Below are 22,903 nucleotides of genomic sequence, written 5' to 3'. Positions count from 1 at the left end.
GTTGAAAATCAATAAGATACTTCGTCTCATGATCCTTAACACTGTGTATAAATTTAAGGTCAATCGGATATTAACTTTGGCCCCTAGAGCGTCCACAAGATTTTTCAAAGTGATTAAGGGCCATAACTCTGGCAGTAATTATCGAAAATCGGTGAAAATCAATAGGCTTCTTCGTCTCATGACATTAAACACTGTATAAATTTAAAGTCAATCGAATATTAACTTTGGCATTTAGAGCGCCCACAAGATTTTTCAAAGTGATCAAGGGCCATAACTCTGGCATTAATTATCGTAAATCTTTGAAAATAAATAGGCTTTTTCGTCTCATGACCTTTAACACTGTGTATAAATTTAAAGTCAATCGGATATTAACTTTGGCCTCTAGAGCGTCCACAAGATTATTCAAAGTGATCAAGGGCCATAACTCTGGCAGTAATTATCGGAAATTGCTAAAAATCAATAGGCCTCTTCGTCTTATGACCTTAAACACTGTGTATGAATTTAAAATCAATCGAATATTAACTTTGGCCTCTAGAGCGTCCACAAGATTTTTTTTAGTGATCACGGGCCATAACTCTGGCAGTAATTATCGGAAATCGCTGAAAATCAATAGGCTTCTTCGTCTCATGACCTTAAACACTGTGTATAAATTTAAAGTCAATCGGATATTAACTTTAGGCTCTAGAGCGTCCACAGGCAATTGTGGACGCCGGACCGCCGGCCGGACGGGGGCGACGACAATATACGACCACATTTAAATGTGGGCGTATAAAAAGTACCATATCAATCAAAGCTGGAATGTGGATGTATATTGCAGCGTTAGCGATGCTCTCGTTGTTTTACGTGTAGTGCGGTCCTCCTGCTCTTACTATTAGAGTAGAGTTTTAACACTTCGTACTGGCCCCCGGATCCTTTCACTTGATTTGATATTTGTTTAAATGTCTATTTTCTGTCTTGTCCGCAGGTTTGTAGATTTTTGTTTTACGTCCTCCTGCACTTACTATTAGAGTAGAGTTTTAACCCTTCGTACTGCAGAACGTTCTCGTCGGGTTTTGCTCCTGTTTGCTCACTACACTTATTATTTTAGCGTTTTCCGAGATTCTATCCGGATTATTGCCCTTATTGTTAAAATTGTTTGACGTTCAAACTCATGACGTCAACTGGCAGCTATCGCCATTGAGGAGACGACCCCTGTCAAGATTGGTTGCATTATTTCTGTTACATCTTTTTTGTATTCCTGATTGTTTTCAAACTTGAGTGAAGTCTGTGTCAATACAGGCGCGGTATCAGGTTCAAAATGCGATCTGTAGTAGAAAGTAGAAAATAAAAAGCAAAAGAGAAAATTCTTATCCAAAAAAGACATTTTCGTGTGGGAAACACATACCGCTCGAGCTTTTCAACTTAATACGTCCACCTTTTCAACTTTAAGTCGTAAATATTCTACTTTCAACAATAGAATTTCTACTTTCAATAATCAACTTTTGACATTCGACTTTAAACTTCAGATTTTCTACTCGAGATTTTCTCCATGCATATTACGGAACTAAATTTGATCACGTGACTATTTCTGCATGTCATTAAAATACGATATTTAAAAATAAACGATCCCAGGGAAAGATAACTCTAGTTGTAAGACTAAGATAAGATGGACTCAGACTAGCAATTATTTGCCCATTGACTTCAATGTTAAATGGCTGTAACATCTCAGGCTGTAGCTGTTTGCTCAACATTCCGTTGGTTCCAATCTTTATAGGCACAAAGGGGACCACATTTGGCAATATTCTCATCATAAATTTGTAGGGGGTTGACCGTTTAGATTTTTTGCTCCAGGGATTTGAAGTTGACTGGGGTGAAAATCTTACTTTTGACACAATGATTGCTCTGCAGAAATAGTTTACATCCCCTATCTCTCCGCTGTGATATCATCAGTATTACCAAAAACTGCTATGAAATTGCAAATTTGATCCCTTTTCTCTAATTCTAGACCAAAAAGTCAACCCAAAAATGCAGGAAGAGAGGAGAAAAAAATTAAGGGAAAAATTGTCTATTTATAACTCACAGTTTAAACAAATCTGTTGTTATCTAATAAACAAACATATATGCAATGCCCTGGCCAAAGATTATGAAAATCTACGCATTTTCAGATGAGCTGTGCGGCATTCTGCAAACACTATAATACATCAGAAAACTGCGGAATTTCAGACAGAAATTTAAAAGCACATGAATTTTGAATTCCACAGAACATTTTTATTTTTGAACATAAATGCATTCTTCAAAAAGATGAGCTGAATTCAATTTAAATCAAACACGAAAATAATTTAAAACAGTAATCATGATGCAATATTAGACTTTTAACACTTTCATCGAAAACCACACAGTTTTTCTCTGTTAACATAGTTTCAAGTGCCAAATTGTGCTCAAATCTAAAATGTTGAAACATGCAGTGCCCATGAATTTCAAAATATCTCCTATATAGCTGTATTTCCACAGGATAAGTAAGTTGAAATAATCTGATTATGTAACACTACAACAGTTTTTTCATCCCCACCCCCCCAGTATGGAATCTGATACATTGCTGACCAATCATAGGTCTCCCTGTTCACTCTGGCCTGTCAAATGATTTACAATGGCGATGGTGCCTACAACTTTCCTGACCAAGAAATATGCACAACCGTCAACACACAAGCCATTTATGTTATCTGCAAATATGAGAGGCCATGATACACACAAGGGCGTCCTTTTCAAGCTCGGAAATGAAGACATCACCAAACAGCAAAGTTTACAAAGGTCCTCGGGGCTGGAACCCAAACTGATTACAATAGGCAAATAATTGCTAGTCTGATTCAATCTTATCTTAGGCTTACAACTAGAGTTATTTTTCCCTGGGATCGTTTATTTTTCTGGAAAAATACTGTATTTTAATGACATGCAGAAATAGTCATGTGATCAAATTTATTTCCGTAATATGCATGGAGAAAATGTCGAGTAGAAAATCTGAAGTTGAAAGTCGAATGTTAAGTTGATTATTGAAAGTAGAAATTCTGTTGTTGAAAGTAGAATATTTACGACTTACAGTTGAAAAGGTGGACTTATTAGGTTGAAAAGCACGAGCGGTATATGTTTCCCACATGAAAATGTCCATTTTGGATAAGAATTTTCTCTTTTGCTTTTTATTTTATACTTTCTACGGCAGATCACATTTTGAACCTGATACCCTGCCATAGCGCGGGACTGTACAGCGCACTGGACGCTTATGGCTGGCCCCCGGATCCATTCACTTGATTTGATATTTGTTTATTTGTTGCAATGGATATTTTCTATCTGGTCCGCAGGTTTATCTTGTAGATTTTTGTTTCACGTGTAGTGCGGTCGTCCTGCACTTACTGTTATAGTGTGCGGGTTTATAGTGTGCCAGCTTGAGCTTGCCTCGTTTCCGTATATGGGAAGTCACATGATATCCTACATTTGTATATCAAACTTAGTGCTCTGCATAAGATGCTATGTAGAAAGCATGAAGGACAAATGAGATGCGGCAGAGGTCAAATGTAAAATGTAATGAAGGAAATGTAAAACAGCATTTTCCATTAAACATTTGACACATTGCATTTGATATTTTACATTTAACTTTGGTCTTAGAGGTAATTTGACTTTATCATTACTGGTATTAAGATTTTGTACATGGTACTTTTTACACGTAATCAATAGAAAAGACATTTTAGCAGAGCATTTAATATTGGCAGCTATACCCTTCCATACATAAACCATTGATAGTTGTTCGTGTATATATTATGTACAAGCAAAATATGCTAGATATTCAGAAACAAAGTACTCACTATATAGGCCTACATTTCTTTTACAGTTCATTCTCAGCTCATTGTGAATAACAGTCTGGATCATTTATTTAATTTGAAAATTGTTTAGGGGTTCCTGCCCTAATTTTTATTTCCAACAACACTGTTAGTGTAAAGCACTATATTATATATTATTTATACAGTAAAACTATATAAATAAATTTTTTCAATCTTTAGCATCTCCAATACCATCTGCATTAATAGCAAACATAGCCTCAGCCTCTGGTAAACAAGGTGAATCATATATTTTACAGATTCGTGTCTCTCCCCTGCCTTTTCTTAGATATAACCTGTAAAATATATTCTATACGTTATATGCATAATATAATGTAAATACAAACCAACAGCTAGTCGGATGTCCCATGCCTCAATCCCAAATAAATAGGTGACCCTCACAAATTACTAGCACATTTATTCTTTTATAAAGCATTGAGCAATCAAATTAGGTATATGTCAGTCTTTAGAATCAGAGTTATAGTGTTCTAAACCACAAACAATTCAAATTTCTGATCTTAGTCAAGGTAATGATATAATGAATCTATAGTCAGAGTTTCATCACTCTCACTTAATTAAGTCTGAACATTCTAGCTCAATTAGAAGGAGGGTTATTGTGTTCCAAAGTCTCGACCAATCAAATTGCTTATCGCTCTGCTTATCCTGAGCAGAAAATGCTAATTATCGAACTTAGTCAAGATATTGATGTGATAAACTTTTGGGACACTGATACTACAAAATTGCTCATTAATGCCTTCATATCTCATCCACCAACTACAGTCTATTCAAAATAAAGCAGCCCGAATTATCACAAGAACCAACATGAGAGAACACATAACTCCAATCCTTGCAGATCTACACTGGCTACCTATAAATTACAGAATATGTTTCAAAATCAACACCCTCACCTATAACTGCCTCAACACCAAATGCTGGGAAAATTTGGGCACACAATTGTACTTTGTAAAAGTTGTATACAAAAATATTGTGTTCTTCAATGTGTCCAATTTAACAGCGAATTTAATATTATTATGTAACATACTAAGAACCTAACTACATTTTTGGGGCACCAACCACCCCCGCCCCCCCCTGTCAAAAATTTCCTCGTACGCCTATGCCCTAACCTTCCCTCAGGTCATCAAATCAACTACAACTCAAAGCACACAAAACAAACACAAAATTTTGAGAAAGAGCTTTCTGTTTCGCCTCCCCTCAAGAATGGAATAAATTGCCCCTTTCCTTTAAACAAAGTTGTTCTGCCTCAAGTTTTAAGAAGAATCTCAAAACACACTATTTTAATATGGCTTTTAATCAGTGATTTTAATGTTTTTATAGTGCTATTAATCATTAACTTTTTAAACTCAGTTCTGCTTTTAAATTTTAAGGAGTGTTTTGAGTGATTTTAAACATTAATTTGTGCGCCATTGAGCAGTTTTACTGAATGTACCAGTGCTATACAAGTGTGAACATTCTAGCTCAATTAGAATGAGAGTTATTGTGTTTCAAAGTCTCGACCAATCAAATTGCTCTGCTTATCCTGAGCAGAAGATGCTCATTATCGAACTTAGTCAAGGTATTGATGTAATAAAACTATACACCAAGTGTCCTCACTCTCACTTTATTAGAACTGAAGTTATCACGTCCCAAAGCATCAACCAATCAAATTGCTTATCTCTGCTTCCCTAAACAGAAAATGCTCATCTGTCAAGGCATTGAACACCTACATGTACACCAAGTTTGAACCTTCTAGCTCAATTAGAAGGAGAGTTATTGTGTTCCAAAGTCTCAGCCAATCAAATTGCTTATCGCTCTGCTTACCCTGGGCAGAAAATGCTCATTATCGAACTTGGTCAAGATACTGATGTAATGAAACTATACACCAAGTTTCAATGGAGGGGAAATTCATATATCCTGATGAGCTCGAAATTAAAAACACTACTGACAGTGACAATTACGCTTCCTACTTGGATCTGCGTCTCGATTTTGACAATTGCCATAAACTTAGTGTTAAATTGTACGATAAACGTGATGACTTTGACTTTTCGATTGTTAACTTTCCATTTATTAGTAGTAACATTCCAATATCACCAGCTTATGGAGTGTTTGTGTCTCAACTAATTCGTTACGCGAGAGCTTGTTCATTTTATTCTGATTTTTTAAGTAGATCGAGGCATTTGTCATCTAAGCTTCAACTACAGGGATACTTGCGAACTAAACTTATTAAAACCTTTAAAAAGTTTTATGGGCGTCATATTGACTTGATTGGTAAATATAACATGTCTCTCTCGGCTATTATTCTAGATATATTTAATTGACGCGTATACAATCTCCCTGATTATGTATGTCTACTACATCGTTAACACTGATCATCACGTGCATTTTGCATACCGATAGTCTATTGGCCAATCACGCTATTTTACCGAGATTTCGCCTAATAGTTTGGATGCAGCTATGGCGGGTGTGGTGCCAGGCAGGGTAAGCTTACTCTTCCGGACACCTGTTACACTGTTTGTCGTGTATTTTGTACATGGTGAACAGTCCATATGCTGATTACACTATTTTGCCTATACCGTTTTTTTAGGACTTCGAATTTTGTCTAATGGTTTGGATTGTTCGTACTCGGTTTTATTTTATCCCTCTCACTTAATTAGAACTAAAGTTATTGTGTCTGAAAGCATCAGCCAATCAAATTGCTTATTTCTGCTTACCCTAAGCAGAAAATGCTCATCTTCGAACTCTATCGAGGCATTGACCTAATAAATACCTACACCAAGTTTGAACATAATAGTACCCTGCTTTCTTCGAAAGGCGGGGGACAAAAAAATACAACTACAACTTTTGGACTGGGCCCCGAAAAAATTCATATTTAACACCACCTCCTAATTAAAATTGCCCACCATTTCCTGGTCCAAAAAATTTCTTTATCCTTTTAAGCTGAAGAAGTACAGTTGGTAGAAACCATAATTTAAACATTATTCTAACTCACCTGGTCGTGGAAGCATGAGCTATAATGTTTCCTCCAATAGGTTTTTTAGGATCAGCTGAAAACATGGCAGCTCCATCAACTTGAGCTACTACCTGATTAGTAATCACTACTGCTACACCAAACTGTTGGGTTGAAATTTTAACAAATCATTTTTGTACTTAGTTATAGATGTGCAAGTTTACCAAATGAGTTTGTTTACAAAACATTTATTTTTAAATATATCTTGATGCAAATTCATGATTTTGACGACATTTTCATTTGCAATAAATTATTCTGACAATGACGATAATCATGAAAATCTCACCTCATCTGCTAAACGTAGCAACATCCGTAAAAATCTTGCTAAATGCATCTGCCTGGCTGATAACTCACCTCTACCAGAATAATCGGTTCTATATAAAGCTGTAGCACTATCAACTATTAATAATGAATATCTATAAATAAATATAAATTATTAGGGTTAGACACTGCATTGTGGGTGTGAACGGAAGGCCGTGGAATGCTGAATATCAGCAGAATTTGTTCGCTCATGACACCAGGGGGGCATAGCTCTGTAACGATTTGTTGCAAAACGCTAATTATCAATGTTTCTCCTGTCATAACCCCAATTGAAAAACACCTGTTAAAGATAGGTTGCCAGACAACGAAACATACACCCACAGCAGCTAAATCGTCCGGGCAATCAACAAGAGTTGTCACATTTTGTTTCTATTGTCGGTAATGAAACATGTATAATACACTAAAATCTGATTAAGAGTAACAACCTTGCTACATATGTATTACATGCATTTCCATCACTTAACTAGTAGGTTCCAGTTTAACGTGTCGGGAAGATAGAGTTTGATATCCACAAAAGTCAAATTCATCCGTGATTGTAGTGCAATAAACATATATACTCTTCAAAACCAGCGGCTGCCAGGCAGGATACGCCCACATTTTCGAGAGATGGATAGAGAACAAGCTATAATTCAGGAAGTTACGGTCCGATATGCACGAATATCTAAAGGAACCGAGATCTTTGGATTATAAACCTACATTTCAAGTTTCAACGAAATCGGATAAAAATTGTGACCTCTATAGGGTCCACAACCTTGATATACCATATTTTTACGCTAATAGAGAACGAACGGCGGCCATTTTGTCTGTCAATTTTGGGCTGATTTTCACGAAATTTGAACTCAGGTGTCCTCAGGATGTAACGGTGATATAATAATAGGTTTTTTTTAAATCGGATAAAAATTATGACCTCTATAGGGTCCACAAGCTAAAAACGCGATTTTTCGTACAATCTGGGGCCATAATTCAGGAAGTTACGGTCCGATATGCGCGAATATCGAAAGGAACCGAGATCTTTGGGTTTTAAATTTATATTTGAAGTTTCAACATAATCGGATTACAATTGTGACCTCTATAGGGTCCACAACCTTGATATACCATATTTTTTTACACTATTTGAGAACGAAGGGTGGCCATTTTGTTTGTCATTTTTTGGCCGATTTTCATGAAATTCGAACTCAGCTGTCCTTAGGGTTTAACGATGATATAATTATACGTTTTTTTAAATCGGATAAAAATTATGACCTCTATAGGGTCCACAAGCTAAAAATGCGATTTCTCGTACAATCAGGGGCCATAATTCAGGAAGTTACAGTCCGATACATGCCAATTATACATTTTTTTAAATCGGATAAAAATTATGACCTCTATAGGGTCCACAAGCTAAAAATGCGATTTCTCGTACAATCAGGGGTCATAATTCAGGAAGTTACAGTCCGATACATGCCAATATCGAAAGGAACCAAGATCTTAGGGTGATAAACCTATGTTTCAAGTTTCATTGAAATCGGATAAAAATTGTGACCTGTAGACTGTTCACAAACAATTGTGGACGGATGTCCAGACGGACAGGGGCGACGACAATATACGTCCACATGAAAATGTGGGCGTATAAAAATATTCCTTACACCGGTGGTAATTATTTCTTTGTATTGTGCACAAACGTCATTCCTTAAATAGCCCCATGCCCCTTTAACAACTTATAAAGCATGATTTTTCTGTTAGGCAATTTATTCTACACTTTTTGATGTGCTTTATAACTATTGAAGAGGCTCGAATTCATAAGATCTGGCCCCGAGTTCACAAAGCATTCTCAGACTTAAGTTGAGAATTTGCTCAATTTTCAATCACTGTTTATGAGAAATATCTTTGATGCAGAAACACAAAACTTTGCACATAGTTTCTTAATGATGTATTTGATACATTAAAACAACAAAAGTTTTATAAAGGGCTATATTTTAGTTAAAATAAGGCAAACAATTTTGAGTAAATTCTCAACTTAAGTCTGAGAATGCTTTGTGAACTCAGGGCCTGGTTGTTACATGTGTTTACTCTGTGTGCAGTGCCGGATTAAGGCTCTGCTGGCCCTAAGGCACATTTTGATAGGTGGCCTGAAAATACAGATATGTTGGGCTCATTGACAAAAGGAATTAAGTAAAATTTAGCAACAGACAGTACTGTATTTACTATAAGTAGCCTACATATTCCCATTCACTGCCTAGCTAGATTACGACTTTGCGTGCTTTTGTGAATGCAAATTCGTCAGTTTTTTAAAGTTAATTCTATGAAGTAAATCACTTTCAATGCAGAGAAGTGCCAGTATACCAAGACGTTTTTGACCCATCGTTGAAGGGAAGCATTTTTGTCACCACCTGATAATTATCAAAAAAGTTTTACTTTATTATTTTGTGGCCGAATTATTATTCACCGAAATTCAACAATATTTATGAATAATTGGGAACAGAGTAGAAATTAAACAGTACCAATGTTACAGTGTATTGTGGTCAAAGGGGGCCTGTTCACGGATATAGAAGAGAGAGAGAGAGAAATGGGGTTTAACGTCCACTCGACACAAACTAGGTCATTTCGGGACTAACATATGGTTTTAATTTTATTTCAATAATTCGCTTGCGCGTAGGGGTCTTTAGCAGTGGGAGGAAACCGGAGGACCCGGAGAAAACCCACGAGGTTGGACAGGTGACCCTACTCCTTGTCACGTACAACCGGGGATTCGAAACCACGCCAGTCGACTCCATGACAGACTTTATGATACAGCGCGCGCACGCTAACCATTCAGCCATCCAACCCCCCTCGGATATAGAATGTTGAACCCACCAAATTTATATTATTGATATACACTTATAACGTCCTCGGATGTGAGTATGTGTGTACTCGGTTGTTGGTGTTTACCATACACAAAGTCCCCATTTGTCGGTATTGGCCACATTAATAAAAAAAAAAAACTGTTCTATAGGGATATTGCACCACACAATCAATTATAAACGGTTATATTGTCTTTTTTCCCATGTGTGGTCAAACGGGGGACAAAAATGTAGTTATTTACAGGTTAAACACCACAATAAGTGTCAAGACCACAAGTCTCCGATTGTTCACATACAGTCTGTATGACCTCAGTCAGATTGATTTAGAAAATGAAAAGTTTTCAGTGGCTGAATCAATAAAAATATGTTCTTTCAGTGGGCTGCCCCTGTGGTCAAAGGGGGCCTGTTCTCGGATATAGAGAGTTGAATACACTCAATTTATATTATTGATATACACTTGTAACATCCTCGGATGTGAGTGTGTGTGTGTACTCGGTTGTCAGTGTTCACTGTTCACCATACACAAAGTCCCCAATTGTCGGTTTTAAAACATAATATGTGTCCTCGGTTGATCACATCGCGATATTGTGCATACATCAATTTTAAACAGTTATATTGTATTTTTTCCCATGTGTGGTCAAAGGGGGGGGGGGGGGACAAAAACGTACTTATTTACAGACTAAAGACCACAATAAGTGTCAAGTCCACAGTATGGTAGTATAGAGCAAATGACCTCGTTTGGAGGCATTCGCAACTTACACCATGCGTGTCCTCGATTAAGGTGTAACTAGCATTTCCCCAATTTTTTGCAAACTCCTGTGTGTCCGCATTTCTTCCGTAAAAAGTCAAATGTCTAAAATATATAAATTGAGGTATAATTTATATCTTTTTATAATCGTTTGATGGAAAAAAGTTCAGACATATCGGTGGTTTTCAGCTACATGCAATATTAATCAAGTCCTTGATTAGGAGGATCCAGTCAAAGTCCTACATTTACACTATATACATGTACGTGTGTGTGTGGTTAAGGGGGGGAGGGGGGTGGGGGGGAAATGCACCAAAATCAATAGTTGCCGTCCTTAGGGTAAAAGGAATAAGTATACCAATTTGGCATGGCTCTGTCCCTTGGGGTCGGGACATGCACCAAAATAAATAGTTACTATCCTTATAGTATAAGGTATAAATATGCTAAGTTCCAAATTGATTCATTTAGAATTCCAGCCTCTAGGCAAAAGATAGGTTGCCAGGCAACAAAACATACGCCCACAGCATATTTATTTTTTTGTAGGTAATTAGGGGAATTTAATAGACAATTTCATACAGATGACATTATAATTTTCGTTGTTTGAAGGTTCACAAGGTTCTAAAAACTAAAACAAGGGCCGTAACTCTGGAAGCAATCTACAGAAATTGTTCAAATTCGACAGGTTTTTTTCCCTTTTACTAATTCAAATAATGCATATAAATTTCATACAGATCGGATGATAACTTTTGTTGTTCGAAAGTTCACAAAGTTCAACAAATTAAATCAAGGGCCACAACTCTAGATGTAATTGACGGAAATTACTGACATTCAATAGGCTTGTTCGTCTTCATTTCACTAATTTAGGTGATAACTGAAACTCAATAGGTTTGTTCGTTTTACTAATTTAAATGATACATATAAATATAAATTTCATACAGATCGGATAATAACTTTTGTAGTTAGAGCATTTACAAGGTACAACAAAGTGAAACAAACGCCATAACTCACGGCGTAATTAACGGAAATTGCTGAAATTCAATAGGCTTCTTCATTTCAAACAGATCGGATGATAACTGTTGTCATTAGAGCGTTCATAACATTCAACAAAGTGAAACAAGGGCCATAACTCTAGATGTAATAAATGAAAATTGCTGAAATTCAATAGGCTTCTTTGTTTTACTAATTTAAATGATGCATATAAATTTCATACAGATTGGTTGATAACTTTTGTCGTTAGAGCGTTCACAAGGTGCAACAAAGTGAAACAAGGACCATAACTCCAGAAGAAATTAACAGAAGTTATTGAAATTAAATAGGCTTCTTCATCTTACTAATGCAAACAACATATATCAATTTCAAAACAATCGGTTGATAAATGTAGTCTGTAGAGTGTTCACAAGAATTTATGGACGACGGACAGGGGCGACGGCAATATACGACCACATTTCCATGTGGGCTTATAAAAACACAAAAATTGGGCGTGGCTCTGCCCCTGGGGGTTGGACATGGGCCAACATATGTAGGTACAACCCTATGGTGGGTCATTCCAAACTGGATCCAAATCTGTTATTTATCTGAACAGGTTCGGTAAGCTGCTTTTGTAAAAATAACCCTCGTGGCGAAAGATGATCTCGGCATAGTTTGCGAATCGCGCGTTAATATAATTTCTCCTGATAGAATCTCCAATTCTGAATTTCAATGACACGTGACATATCGGTTGAAATTAGGTCAATAAACCAGTTATAAATAGCATTTACCGAGGTGTTATGATTTTTTTTATATTTTATACACATATTTTACACTATAAGCGTGCGAGGGCTGGACATTCGAACTCAACCATAATTAGTGTGTAACGGTGATATATTCAAACGGTTTTTTAAATTGAATAAAATGTTGTTTTTTTTAAATCGGATAAAAATTGTTACCTCTAGAGGGACCACAAGCTTAAAACGTGATTTTTCATACAATCAAGGGCCATAATTCAGGAAGTTGTATCAAAATCGGAAAAAAATTATGACCTCTAGAGGGTCTACAACCTTGATTTACCACATATTTACACCATTTGTGTTATATGAGGGATGGCCATTTTGTCGGTTTAACGGTGATCTATTCACACGATTTTTTAAATCGGTTAATAATTGTGACCTCTAAAGCTAAAAACCCGATTTTTCGTACAGTCAATGGCCATAATTTAGGAAGTTACGATGCGATATGCGCAAATATCGAAAGGAACCGTTTGGGTTATAAACATGCATTTCAATTTTCATCAAAATTGTGACCTCTAGAGTGTCCATAAGCTAAAAACGTGATTTTTCGTACAATTAGGGGCCATAATCCATGAAGTGATGGTCCGATACATGCCAATATCTAAAGGAAGCGAGATCTTTGGGAAATAGACCTATATTGTAAGTTTCATCAAAATCGGATGACAATTGTGACCTGTAGAGTGTCCACAAACAAATTGTGGACGGACAGGGACGACGGCATAATACGTCCACATGAAAATCCAGTTTTTAACAGACTGAAGAAAGGACGTATGGACATGGGTGACAGCATAATACTCACACATCCACACTGAAATGGTGGGGTGTATGAAAATCAAATAAAAATTGTTATAGTGCAAAGCTTTTCATGTGTAAACTCTCCTGTTAATTTATGTGCTGATATTTTTCCAGTACATAACCATTATGCCAATGCATTACGATGTTGAGGTAATGTGAAATGGAAATTGGAAACTAATTGGAAATCTCAATCTTCAATCTGTTAAGCTGAAATTTATGTTAATAGAAAAGATTTACCTTGATTCTGACATCATTGCAGCAGCTTGAATTAAAAGTTGAGATTGGTGATCACTGTTATAGGCTCTAGCATAGGCAACATTATCTAGTACATCACCTCCCGATAACCCATATCTAATGAATAACAGACACGAGACAACTATAAAAACAATATTCTAACACATAGTGCTACTGCCTCTACGTCATCTATGACAAGTACAAATACGGTGGTGCAAAGTGCATCACAATCATCTATATCAACACAAAGTAACAGTCAGAACAGGACAATGAATCCAGTTCGCTCTACCATTCCCACTTTTCATGGATTACAGTCAGAAAACGCTACACTATGGCTAAAATATGTGGAATTGTATTGCTCTATGCAATCATTAGATGATGATTGCCAATTGCTAAATATTATCTTTGTGATGGCACAAGATGGTGGTGCGATAATCATGAACCACAAACTATACGACTGGTACCGTGGAATCTCGGGTAAATAGCGTTATTATCTAATCTATGTAGAATTATTCATAAATATCATTGAATTTGGCCTAATAGCATTCAATTTGTCCTTGTATACAACTTAAATCTCAACGTGCAATTTTGATCACCAAGCGTTAATTAACTAGTGTTTAGTTTGTCGACACGTGTGTAATTATAAGCGTCCTGCATAATTTTCACGACTGTTCAATAATTAGTTGGACCGTTCAATTTCCTGAGTTGTGATTAAAATTAGTCAAGGTGTCCAATTATGCCAGATATTCAATTCTGTTGCCGAACAAACAAATTGTGGAAGGACGGACAGGGGCGACGACAATATACGTCCACATGAAAATGTGGGCGTATAAAAATTGTGAGCTCAATAGGGTCCATAACCTTGATATACCATATTTTTTACACTATTAGCGTACGAGGGGCGGCCATGTTGTCCGTCAGTTTTGGTCTGATTTTCATGAAATTTGAACTCCGCAATCATTACGATGTAACGGTGCTATGTGTATATTCACACGTTTTTTTTAAAATCGGATACTAATTGTGACCTCTAGAGGGACCACAATCTAAAAACGTGATTTTTCATACAGTCAAGAGCTATAATTCAGGAAGTTACGGTCTGATATGCGCAAATATGGAAAGGAACCAAGATCTTTGGGTTATAAACCTGCATTTCAAGTTTCATCAAAATTGGATCAAAATTGTGAGCTCTAGGGGGTCCACAACCTTGATATACCATATTTTTACACTGTTTGCGTATGAGGGACGGCCATTTTGTCCGGCAGTTTTGGTCTGATTTTTGATTTTCAGGAAATTCAAACTCAACCAACAATATGGTGTAACGGTGTTATATTCAAACGTTTTTTTTAAAATCTGAATAAAATTGTAAACTCCATAGGGTCCACAAGCTAAAAAGCGTGATTTGTTGTACAATCAGGGATCATAATTCAGGAACTTACGGTCCGATATACGCGAATATCGAAAGGAACCAAGATCCTTGGGTTATAAACATGCATTTCAAGTTTCATCAAAATTGGGTGAAAATTGTGACCTCTAGAGAGTCCACAACCTTGATATACCTATTTTTACACTATTAGTGTATAATGGGCGGCCATTTTGTCTGTCAGTTTTTTTGAAATTGGATAATAATTGTGACCTCTTGAGGGACAAGCTAAAATCGTGATTTTTCGTACAATCAGGGGTCGTAATTCAGGAAGTTATGATCCGATATGTGTGAATAACAAATGGAACCAAGATCTTTGGGTTATAAACATGCATTTCAAGTTTCATCAAAATCAGATCAAAATTGTGACCTCTAGAGTGTTCACAAGCTAAAAACGCGATTTTTCGTACAATCAGGGGCCATAATTCAGAAAGTTATGGTCCGATACATGCCAATATCGAAATGAAACGAGATCTTTTGGAGATAAATCTATATTTTAAATTTCGTCAAAATCGGATAAGAATTGTGACCTGTAGATTGTCCACAAAGAAATTGTGGATGGATGTCCGGACGGACAGGGGCCACGATAATATACGTCAACATGAAAATGTGGGGGTATAAAAAAGAACCAGCCAACAGTGAGGCTGATTTAATAATAAATTAATGACATTAATTTATTACTTGCCTATCTTTAGAAAATGCAGATAGAAATCAGATTGCTTAACCTGTTCATTATTCAATTTATCAAGGTATTGATATTATTGTGTTCTAAAATATAAGCCAATCAAATTGCTTGTCGGTAGCCTAAGCAGAAATGCTCATCATCGAAATAAGTCAAAACATTCGCCTATGGACATTTTCACAAGTTTGAACATTAGAAACCGGGTTATTGTTTCCCAAAGTTTCGACTAACAGAATTTCTCATTGAAAACAAACTAAATATTTTTTACCTCTCTGCAACTGCCAATAATCTTTCCGGTCGAAAAGTTCCTTCGGTATCTATATACATTGCTTTACCTTCTCCTCCACCCATATCTATTGGTAACTAAAATATAATATTAAAAGATAGGTTGCCAGGCAATGAAACATACACCACCACACTAAAATCTGGGTGGCTCAGTGGGTATGATGTTGGCTTACTAACCTGCATTGACCAAGTAAGTCAATAAGGGTCGTGGCATCTGTAATAAAGATAGGTTGCCAGGCAATGAAACATGCACCCACAGCAGATAAATCGTCCAAGCGGTCGACAAGGGTTGTCGCATATTTATTCCTTTGTAGGTAATTGGGGGCCTTTGCAAGATAGTTCCATACAGATCAGATTATAATTTTTGTCGTTTGAGGGTTCACAAGGTTCTACAAAATGAAACAAGGGCCTCAACTCTGGAAGTCGTTTACAGAAATTTTAAAAATTTGACAGGCTTTTTCGTTTTACTAATTTAAATTTCCTACAGATCGGATGATCACTTTGTCATTCAAACGTTCACAAGGTTCACACTCGCCACAATTCTAGAAATTATTGACAGAAATTGCTGAAATTCAATAGACCTCTGTTTCACAAATTTAAATGATGCATATAAATTTCATACATGTCAGATGATAACTTTCATCAAACAAGGGCCACAACTCTAGAAGTAATTATTGTAAATTGCTGAAATTCAATAGGCTTCGTGGTTTCACTAATTTAAATAATGCATTTAAATTACACAAAGATTGGATGATAACTTTCGCCGTAAGAGTGTTCACAAGGTTCAATAAAGTGAAACGAGCCATAATTCTAGACGTAATAAACGGAAATTGCTGAAATTCAATAGGATTGTTCTTTTTACTAACTTAAATGGCACATATAAATTTCACACAGATCGCCAGGTAACTTTCGGTGTTAGCGCGTTCACAAAGTGCAACAAGGGCCATAACTCTAGAAGTAATAAATGGAAATTGCTGAAATTCAATAGGATTCTTCTCTTGACTACTTTAAATGACGCATGTAAATTTCATACAGATCAGCAGATAACTTTTGATGTTAGAGCGTTTACAAGGTGCAAAGTGAAATAAGGGCCATAACTCTAGAAGTAATTGACAAAAATTGCTGAAATTCAATAGGCTTCTTCGTTTCACTAATTTAAATCATGTATATAAATTTCACAAAGACCGGGTGATAATTTTTGGCAATAGAGTGTTCACAAGGTTCAACTAGAACTGCGATGCAGTAATGGCGGGTTTCACCGGTGCCATGATCGCATGGGTTCAATCTATTTGCTGATTGGAATCAAATATCATAATTTTAAAAACATTACAAATCAGACTCATTTGAATAAAATATCTGTTTTGAAGGCTAAAAATACAGTTTTTGCCAAAATGACGTTACTTCCGGTGATAATGAAAATCTTAAATTACTTGAATGAAATCGTAAATGGCATTACATATCACACGGTGAAAATTTCATGAAAATTTCATAATAATTGACACTTTTGTGGACAAAAAACCTTGAAAAGTGACCTGTTGAAAATTGCCTATTTCTACGCAACTGAACAAGTTAGAAACCATTTTGTGATATCTATATGATCATATGGGTTCATTCTTTTAGTTGATTAGAATCAAATATCAAAATCTTAAACAAACACTAAATACGACTCATTTGAAAAAATTATTTGTTTCGATAGCTATAAATACAGTTTTTGCCCAAATTTCGTCATTTCCGGTGACATTGAAAATTTTAAATTGAGTTGAACTAGTCACAATTGACATTATGCATCAAATGGTGTCACTTTTATGAAAATCCAATAATAATTGACTCTTTTACAGGTACAATAGCGTAAAGAGTGACTCATGCAAAATTGACCATTTCCCGGCAACTGCGCATATTACAAATTAATTTTCACATACATTCTCTCCATATAGATTATTGCTACGAGTTTATGAAAATTACGAAGTAATATTTTAAAATACGAAAACGCTGGATGGGTTGTAAATAGACTAATTTTACACCTTTTTTCACCTTTTAATCGAAATAGCCCGAAAACGGAATCGAAATTAAAAAAACTGGGCCCAACATTTTGTGCGCCTGTAAAGGGCGCACCCTTTCAGTTATACCAGATTTGAAAAAAATAATATTTGCTTTCGAAAAGTGGTACCTAACTATCAAAATTGTAGTTTTTGGTAAAATTACGCCACTTCCGGTGCCGACAGATAACTCTATCGGTAACAAAAAAAATGGCAATTGAGACAACGGAGCATATGCACTTTGTTTTGAACAAATGGAACAATAAATAATTAAATAATTAATGTAGGACTGAAAAACTGAATTAGTCAATGGCGGCCAAGGAAAATTACTGAGACAAAAAAAATTCAGATTTTTGCTCAAGTCAGATGACTCGTTAATTTCGCGTAAAACACGAATAAAAAATATTTATAAATAAAAAAGTTTTTGGTCCACAAAAGTGTCAATTATTATTCGATTTTCATAAAATTTTCACTGAGTGATACCTAATGCCATTTACGATTTCATACAAGTAATTTAAGATTTTCATTATCACCGGAAGTAACGTCATTTTGGCAAAAACTGTATTTTTAGCCTTCAAAACAGATATTTTATTCAAATGAGTCTGATTTGTAATGTTTTTAAAATTATGATATTTGATTCCAATCAGCAAATAGATTGAACCCATGCGATCATACAGATACCAGAAAATGGTTTCTAACTTGTACGGTTGCAGAGAAATAGACGATTTTCTACAAGTCACTTTTCAAGGTTTTTGGTCTATAAAAGTGGCAATTATTATTTGATTTACATGAAATTTCCACCATGTGATGCCTTACGCCATTTCTAATATCATAAAACTAATTGAACATTTTTATTATCACCGGAAGTACTGTACACTTACATGTAACATGTATAAAATTAATTGATATTGTTGGATTTGGTTGATTCGGCGTCCATTTTATTTGATGTGTGCAATGCTTATGTGGAAACCTGTTTAATGGTTTCATTGGTACCGGAAGTGACATGTCTAGGGTAACGTGGCACCGGTGAAACCCGTCATTACTGCATCGCAGTTCTAGTTATTATTATTATTATGGTTTCACACTGCATAGCTTGTGTGAAACACTATTGTTTTTGTTAAGATTATTATTAGGGTTTCACACTGCGTAGCTTGTGTGAAACACTTTTGTTTTTGTTAAAATTATTAGGGTTTCACACTTCTTTTGTTTTGAGTAGATCTCAGCAACTGCTTGTCGGATCGTTACGATTTCTTCGGTTTTACTGGAAAAGTGGGTGTGACTTAGAGGATAAAGCTATTTTGAACGTTCTGCAACAATGCGAAATGTCCGAAATCACCGAAGCTATCGTTTTTAGAAATATTGCAGTAATTTTAACAATAATCATAGGATTTTAACTTTCGATACATTTTGGCATAGCCGGAGACGGGGCACATAGTTACGCTACTTTTGATTTTCGGCAAAAAATCGCCTATTTCTCCGCAACTGAACAAGTTAGAAACAATTTTGTGAAATCTATGACCTTATGAATTTTATTAATATGTGAATGTAAACCAAAAGTTAAAATTATTAATACATATTAAATAATTCTTGGTTGAACAAAATATTGATTTCAAAAGTTAGAAATGCATTTTTTGACAAAATGGCGTCACTTCCGGTGTCAATTTTAAATTTTAATCAATTTGATATGACGCATACTTGCTTTTTGAATCAAATGGTGTCACTTTTGTGAAAATCCAATAATAATTGACTATTTTACAGGCAAAATAACGAAAACAGTGACTTATGCAAAATTGCCCATTTCTAGGTAACTGCTTATATTATAAACTAATTTTAACATACATTTTCTTCGTATGGATTATAGCTACAAGTTTATAAAATTTACGTAGAAATATTTTAAAATCTGAAAAGCCTGAATGGGTTGTAAATAGGTCAATTTTACACCTTTTTTCACCTCTTAATCGAATTTGCTCGAAAATGAAATCGAAATTAAAAAAACTGATCCCAACATTTTGTGCGCCTTTAAAGGGCACACTCTTTTAGTTATATCAGTTTTTTTTAAAAAAAAATATTTGCTTTCGAAAAATGGTACCTAACTGTCAAAATTGTAGTTTTTGGTAAAATTAAGCCACTTCCGGCGCCGACAGATATCTCTATCGGTAACAAAAAAAATGACAATTGAGACAACGGAGTATATGAACTTTGTTTTATACAAATCTAGCAATAAATAATTAATCTAGGACTGAAAAACTGAATTAGCCAATGGCGGCCAAGGAAAATTACTGAGACAAAAAATATTCACATTTTTGCCCAAGTCAGATGACTCGTTAATTTTGTAAAACACGACTAAAAAATATTCATAAATAAAAAAGTTTTTTTGTAAAAATTTAAATTTTCAAAGTTCGAACGACAAAAGCCATAGATGAATGTTCGAAATTGAAAAATGTGAGATAGCCATTGTCTCGGAAAAGATTCAGGGTTTCTAAAAATGTGAATTGTTTTAAAATAGGTAAAGAATTGGCGAAACCACTGCCGCTTTTTGATTTATTGCTACCGTTCAAATTTCGGCCACTTCCGGTCTGCGCAGAACATCAAAAATACTTTATCAAGTAACCACCACATGGTTTCTCGATAGAAAATTTGGTTCCAGATCGATATCTGTTTCCGATCATGGAGAAATAGGCTCCCGCGGTAAATAATAATAATAATAACTAGACCTGCAAGCAGCACTGAACCGGCTTTCAGGAATCAGACAGGAAGTGTGTCATACAATAGCCCATTTATCGAGCTACCAAACGATACTTTAGATGTTTTGATCCGGTCACCCCCGACGGTGAAATCCCGATTGTTGCAAGAGCACAGATTTTTTTTACTGTCTTTTTTTTTTTTAAATATCGAATATTTATTTGACTACTTCCTGTTTACGGATCATTATCGGGATAGATTTAACAATTGGTATGGGAACTTAATTTCCTGTACCAGAAGTTTCAGAAAGATCCATTGGACAGTTTTACCTCCCTTATACCATTAGAAGCAGATTTACAGATATAACGATTTTTCGACTTCTTTTCAAAGATTGTGGCCCTTTTGGACCATTTATACTATATTGAGGCTTTTAAATTTGGATTCACACCATAGACCACCGTTAGGACTCTAAGTAACAGAAGTTTAAGAAAAGAAATAAGAGAAGTTTTCGAAATAAAAGCGTCTGAATAGGCTCCAAAAAGGAAAATAATAGATTTTCAGCGTTCCATTATATATTGCCTAACCCGCGAATTTTTACCATTTAGATCTCATAAGATTGTCCATTGTTTGAACTATCCAATGACACTTTAGTTGTTTTGATTCGGTGAAATCTGGCGTAGTAATCACTTTTTTCGCAAGATCTCCATTTTTTTTAATTTTTACGGTTTTTTTTTCTCAAAATATCCGAAATTTTTTCGACTACTTCCGGTTTTTTGATCATTGTCGGGATAGCTTTAACATGTTGTTTGGTTACCTTACCTTCTGTACAAGAAGTTTCAGAATAATCCATTCAGCTGTTTTCCAAAGAAAGAAAATTAGAAGATCATTTTCAGTAATCTAAGGATTTTTCAACTTTTTTCCAAGATTGAGGCTCTTTTTGGACAACTTATGTTATTTCAATGCTTTTATTGTTGGACTCACGCCATAGCCCACCCATAGGACTCTGCGTTAAAAAAGTTTCAGAAAAATCGGAGTTGTCGTTTTCGAGAAAAAGACGTCTAAAAAGGCTCCAAAAACGGAAAATACTAGAGTATCCGTATAAATTGGGCATCATACGACAGGCCATTCCTCGGGCCACTCAACGAAAGCTTAATTCGTTTAATCCATTGATATTGGACGGAGAAATCGAGTTTTTCCCCAAAACACCCATTTTTTGATTTTTTTCCGAAATATCAGACATTATTTCGACTACTTTCGGTTTCTGGACCGTTGTTGAAATTGTTTTATCCAGCGGTCTGACTATATAGCTTTATGTTCCAGGACTTTCAGAAATATCGATTTATCCTTTCCCAAAAATATAAGAGATGGGAAATGGGCAGAAAATTCGAAAAATCAAGGGCGATAACTCAGAATGAAACTTATATTTCTAGAATCAGATGGTCTTCAGGTATCCAAAAATGTAGGTCAAATTTGAAAATTTTGAAAAATAACAAAAATGGTCTGTTAAACGAAATTTTTCATTTTTCGAACGCTAGAAGTCACCAACGAAGTTTCGAAATTTTCAACTGCTATCGTCCGACAAAAGACTCAGGGTTTCTGAAAATGTCATTTGTATGAAAATTGGTACAGAATTGACGAAGCTACGGCATTTTTTAAATTTTTTGGCACCGCACAAAATTCGGCCACTTCCAGTCTGCGCACAAGTTTCAAAAATAGTTTATCAAGTAGCCACCACATGGTTTCCCAATAGAAAATTAGGTCCCATATCGGTATCTGTTACAATCGGATAAAAATTATGACCGCTATAGGGTCCACAAGCTAAAAACGAGATTTTTTGTACAATCCGGGGCCATAATTCAGGAAGTTACGGTCCGATATGCGCGAATACCGAAAGGAACTGAGATCTTTGGATTATAAACTTACAGTTCAAGCTTCATCAAAATCAGAAGAAAATTGTGACCTCTAGAGGGTCCACAACAACCTTGATATACTATATTTTTAAGCTATTTCAGAATGAGGGACGTCCATTTTGTCTGTCAGTTTTGGGCCAATTTCACGAAATTCGAACTCAACCAATCTTAGTGTGTAACGGTGATATATTAAAATCTTTTTTTTTAATTGGATAAAAATTATGACCTCTATAGGGTCCACAAGCTAAAAACGATATTTTTCCTACATTGAAATACTAAAACGTTTTTTTAAATTGGATAAAAATTGTGACCTCTATAGGGTCCACAAAGTAAAATGTGATTTTTCGTACAATCAGGAG

General features: G+C 35.5%; 1 protein-coding gene across 2 annotated transcripts in view; it reads right to left on the bottom strand.

The window, feature by feature from the left end:
• Window positions 1-3,709: 3,709 nt before the first annotated feature.
• The window catches only part of LOC126820670 (DNA repair protein RAD51 homolog 1), a 75,673-nt gene continuing 56,479 nt past the window's right edge, over window positions 3,710-22,903 (bottom strand). For both annotated transcript variants that reach the window (XM_050548800.2, XM_050548801.2), the window contains exons 6-10: window positions 15,900-15,994; window positions 13,533-13,646; window positions 7,136-7,265; window positions 6,832-6,953; window positions 3,710-4,141 (exon numbers count right to left, since the gene is read on the bottom strand). In XM_050548800.2, coding sequence (XP_050404757.1) covers window positions 4,018-4,141; window positions 6,832-6,953; window positions 7,136-7,265; window positions 13,533-13,646; window positions 15,900-15,994 — 585 coding nt within the window. In that variant the 3' untranslated portion in view covers window positions 3,710-4,017. The remainder of the gene's footprint in view (window positions 4,142-6,831; window positions 6,954-7,135; window positions 7,266-13,532; window positions 13,647-15,899; window positions 15,995-22,903) is intronic.

The sequence above is a fragment of the Patella vulgata genome, chromosome 5, assembly GCF_932274485.2.
Source record: "Patella vulgata chromosome 5, xgPatVulg1.2, whole genome shotgun sequence".
Classification (NCBI taxonomy): Eukaryota; Metazoa; Mollusca; class Gastropoda; family Patellidae; genus Patella; species Patella vulgata.
Note: the sequence above shows the minus strand (reverse complement) of the source record. Positions and strands in the feature narration are given on the sequence as shown.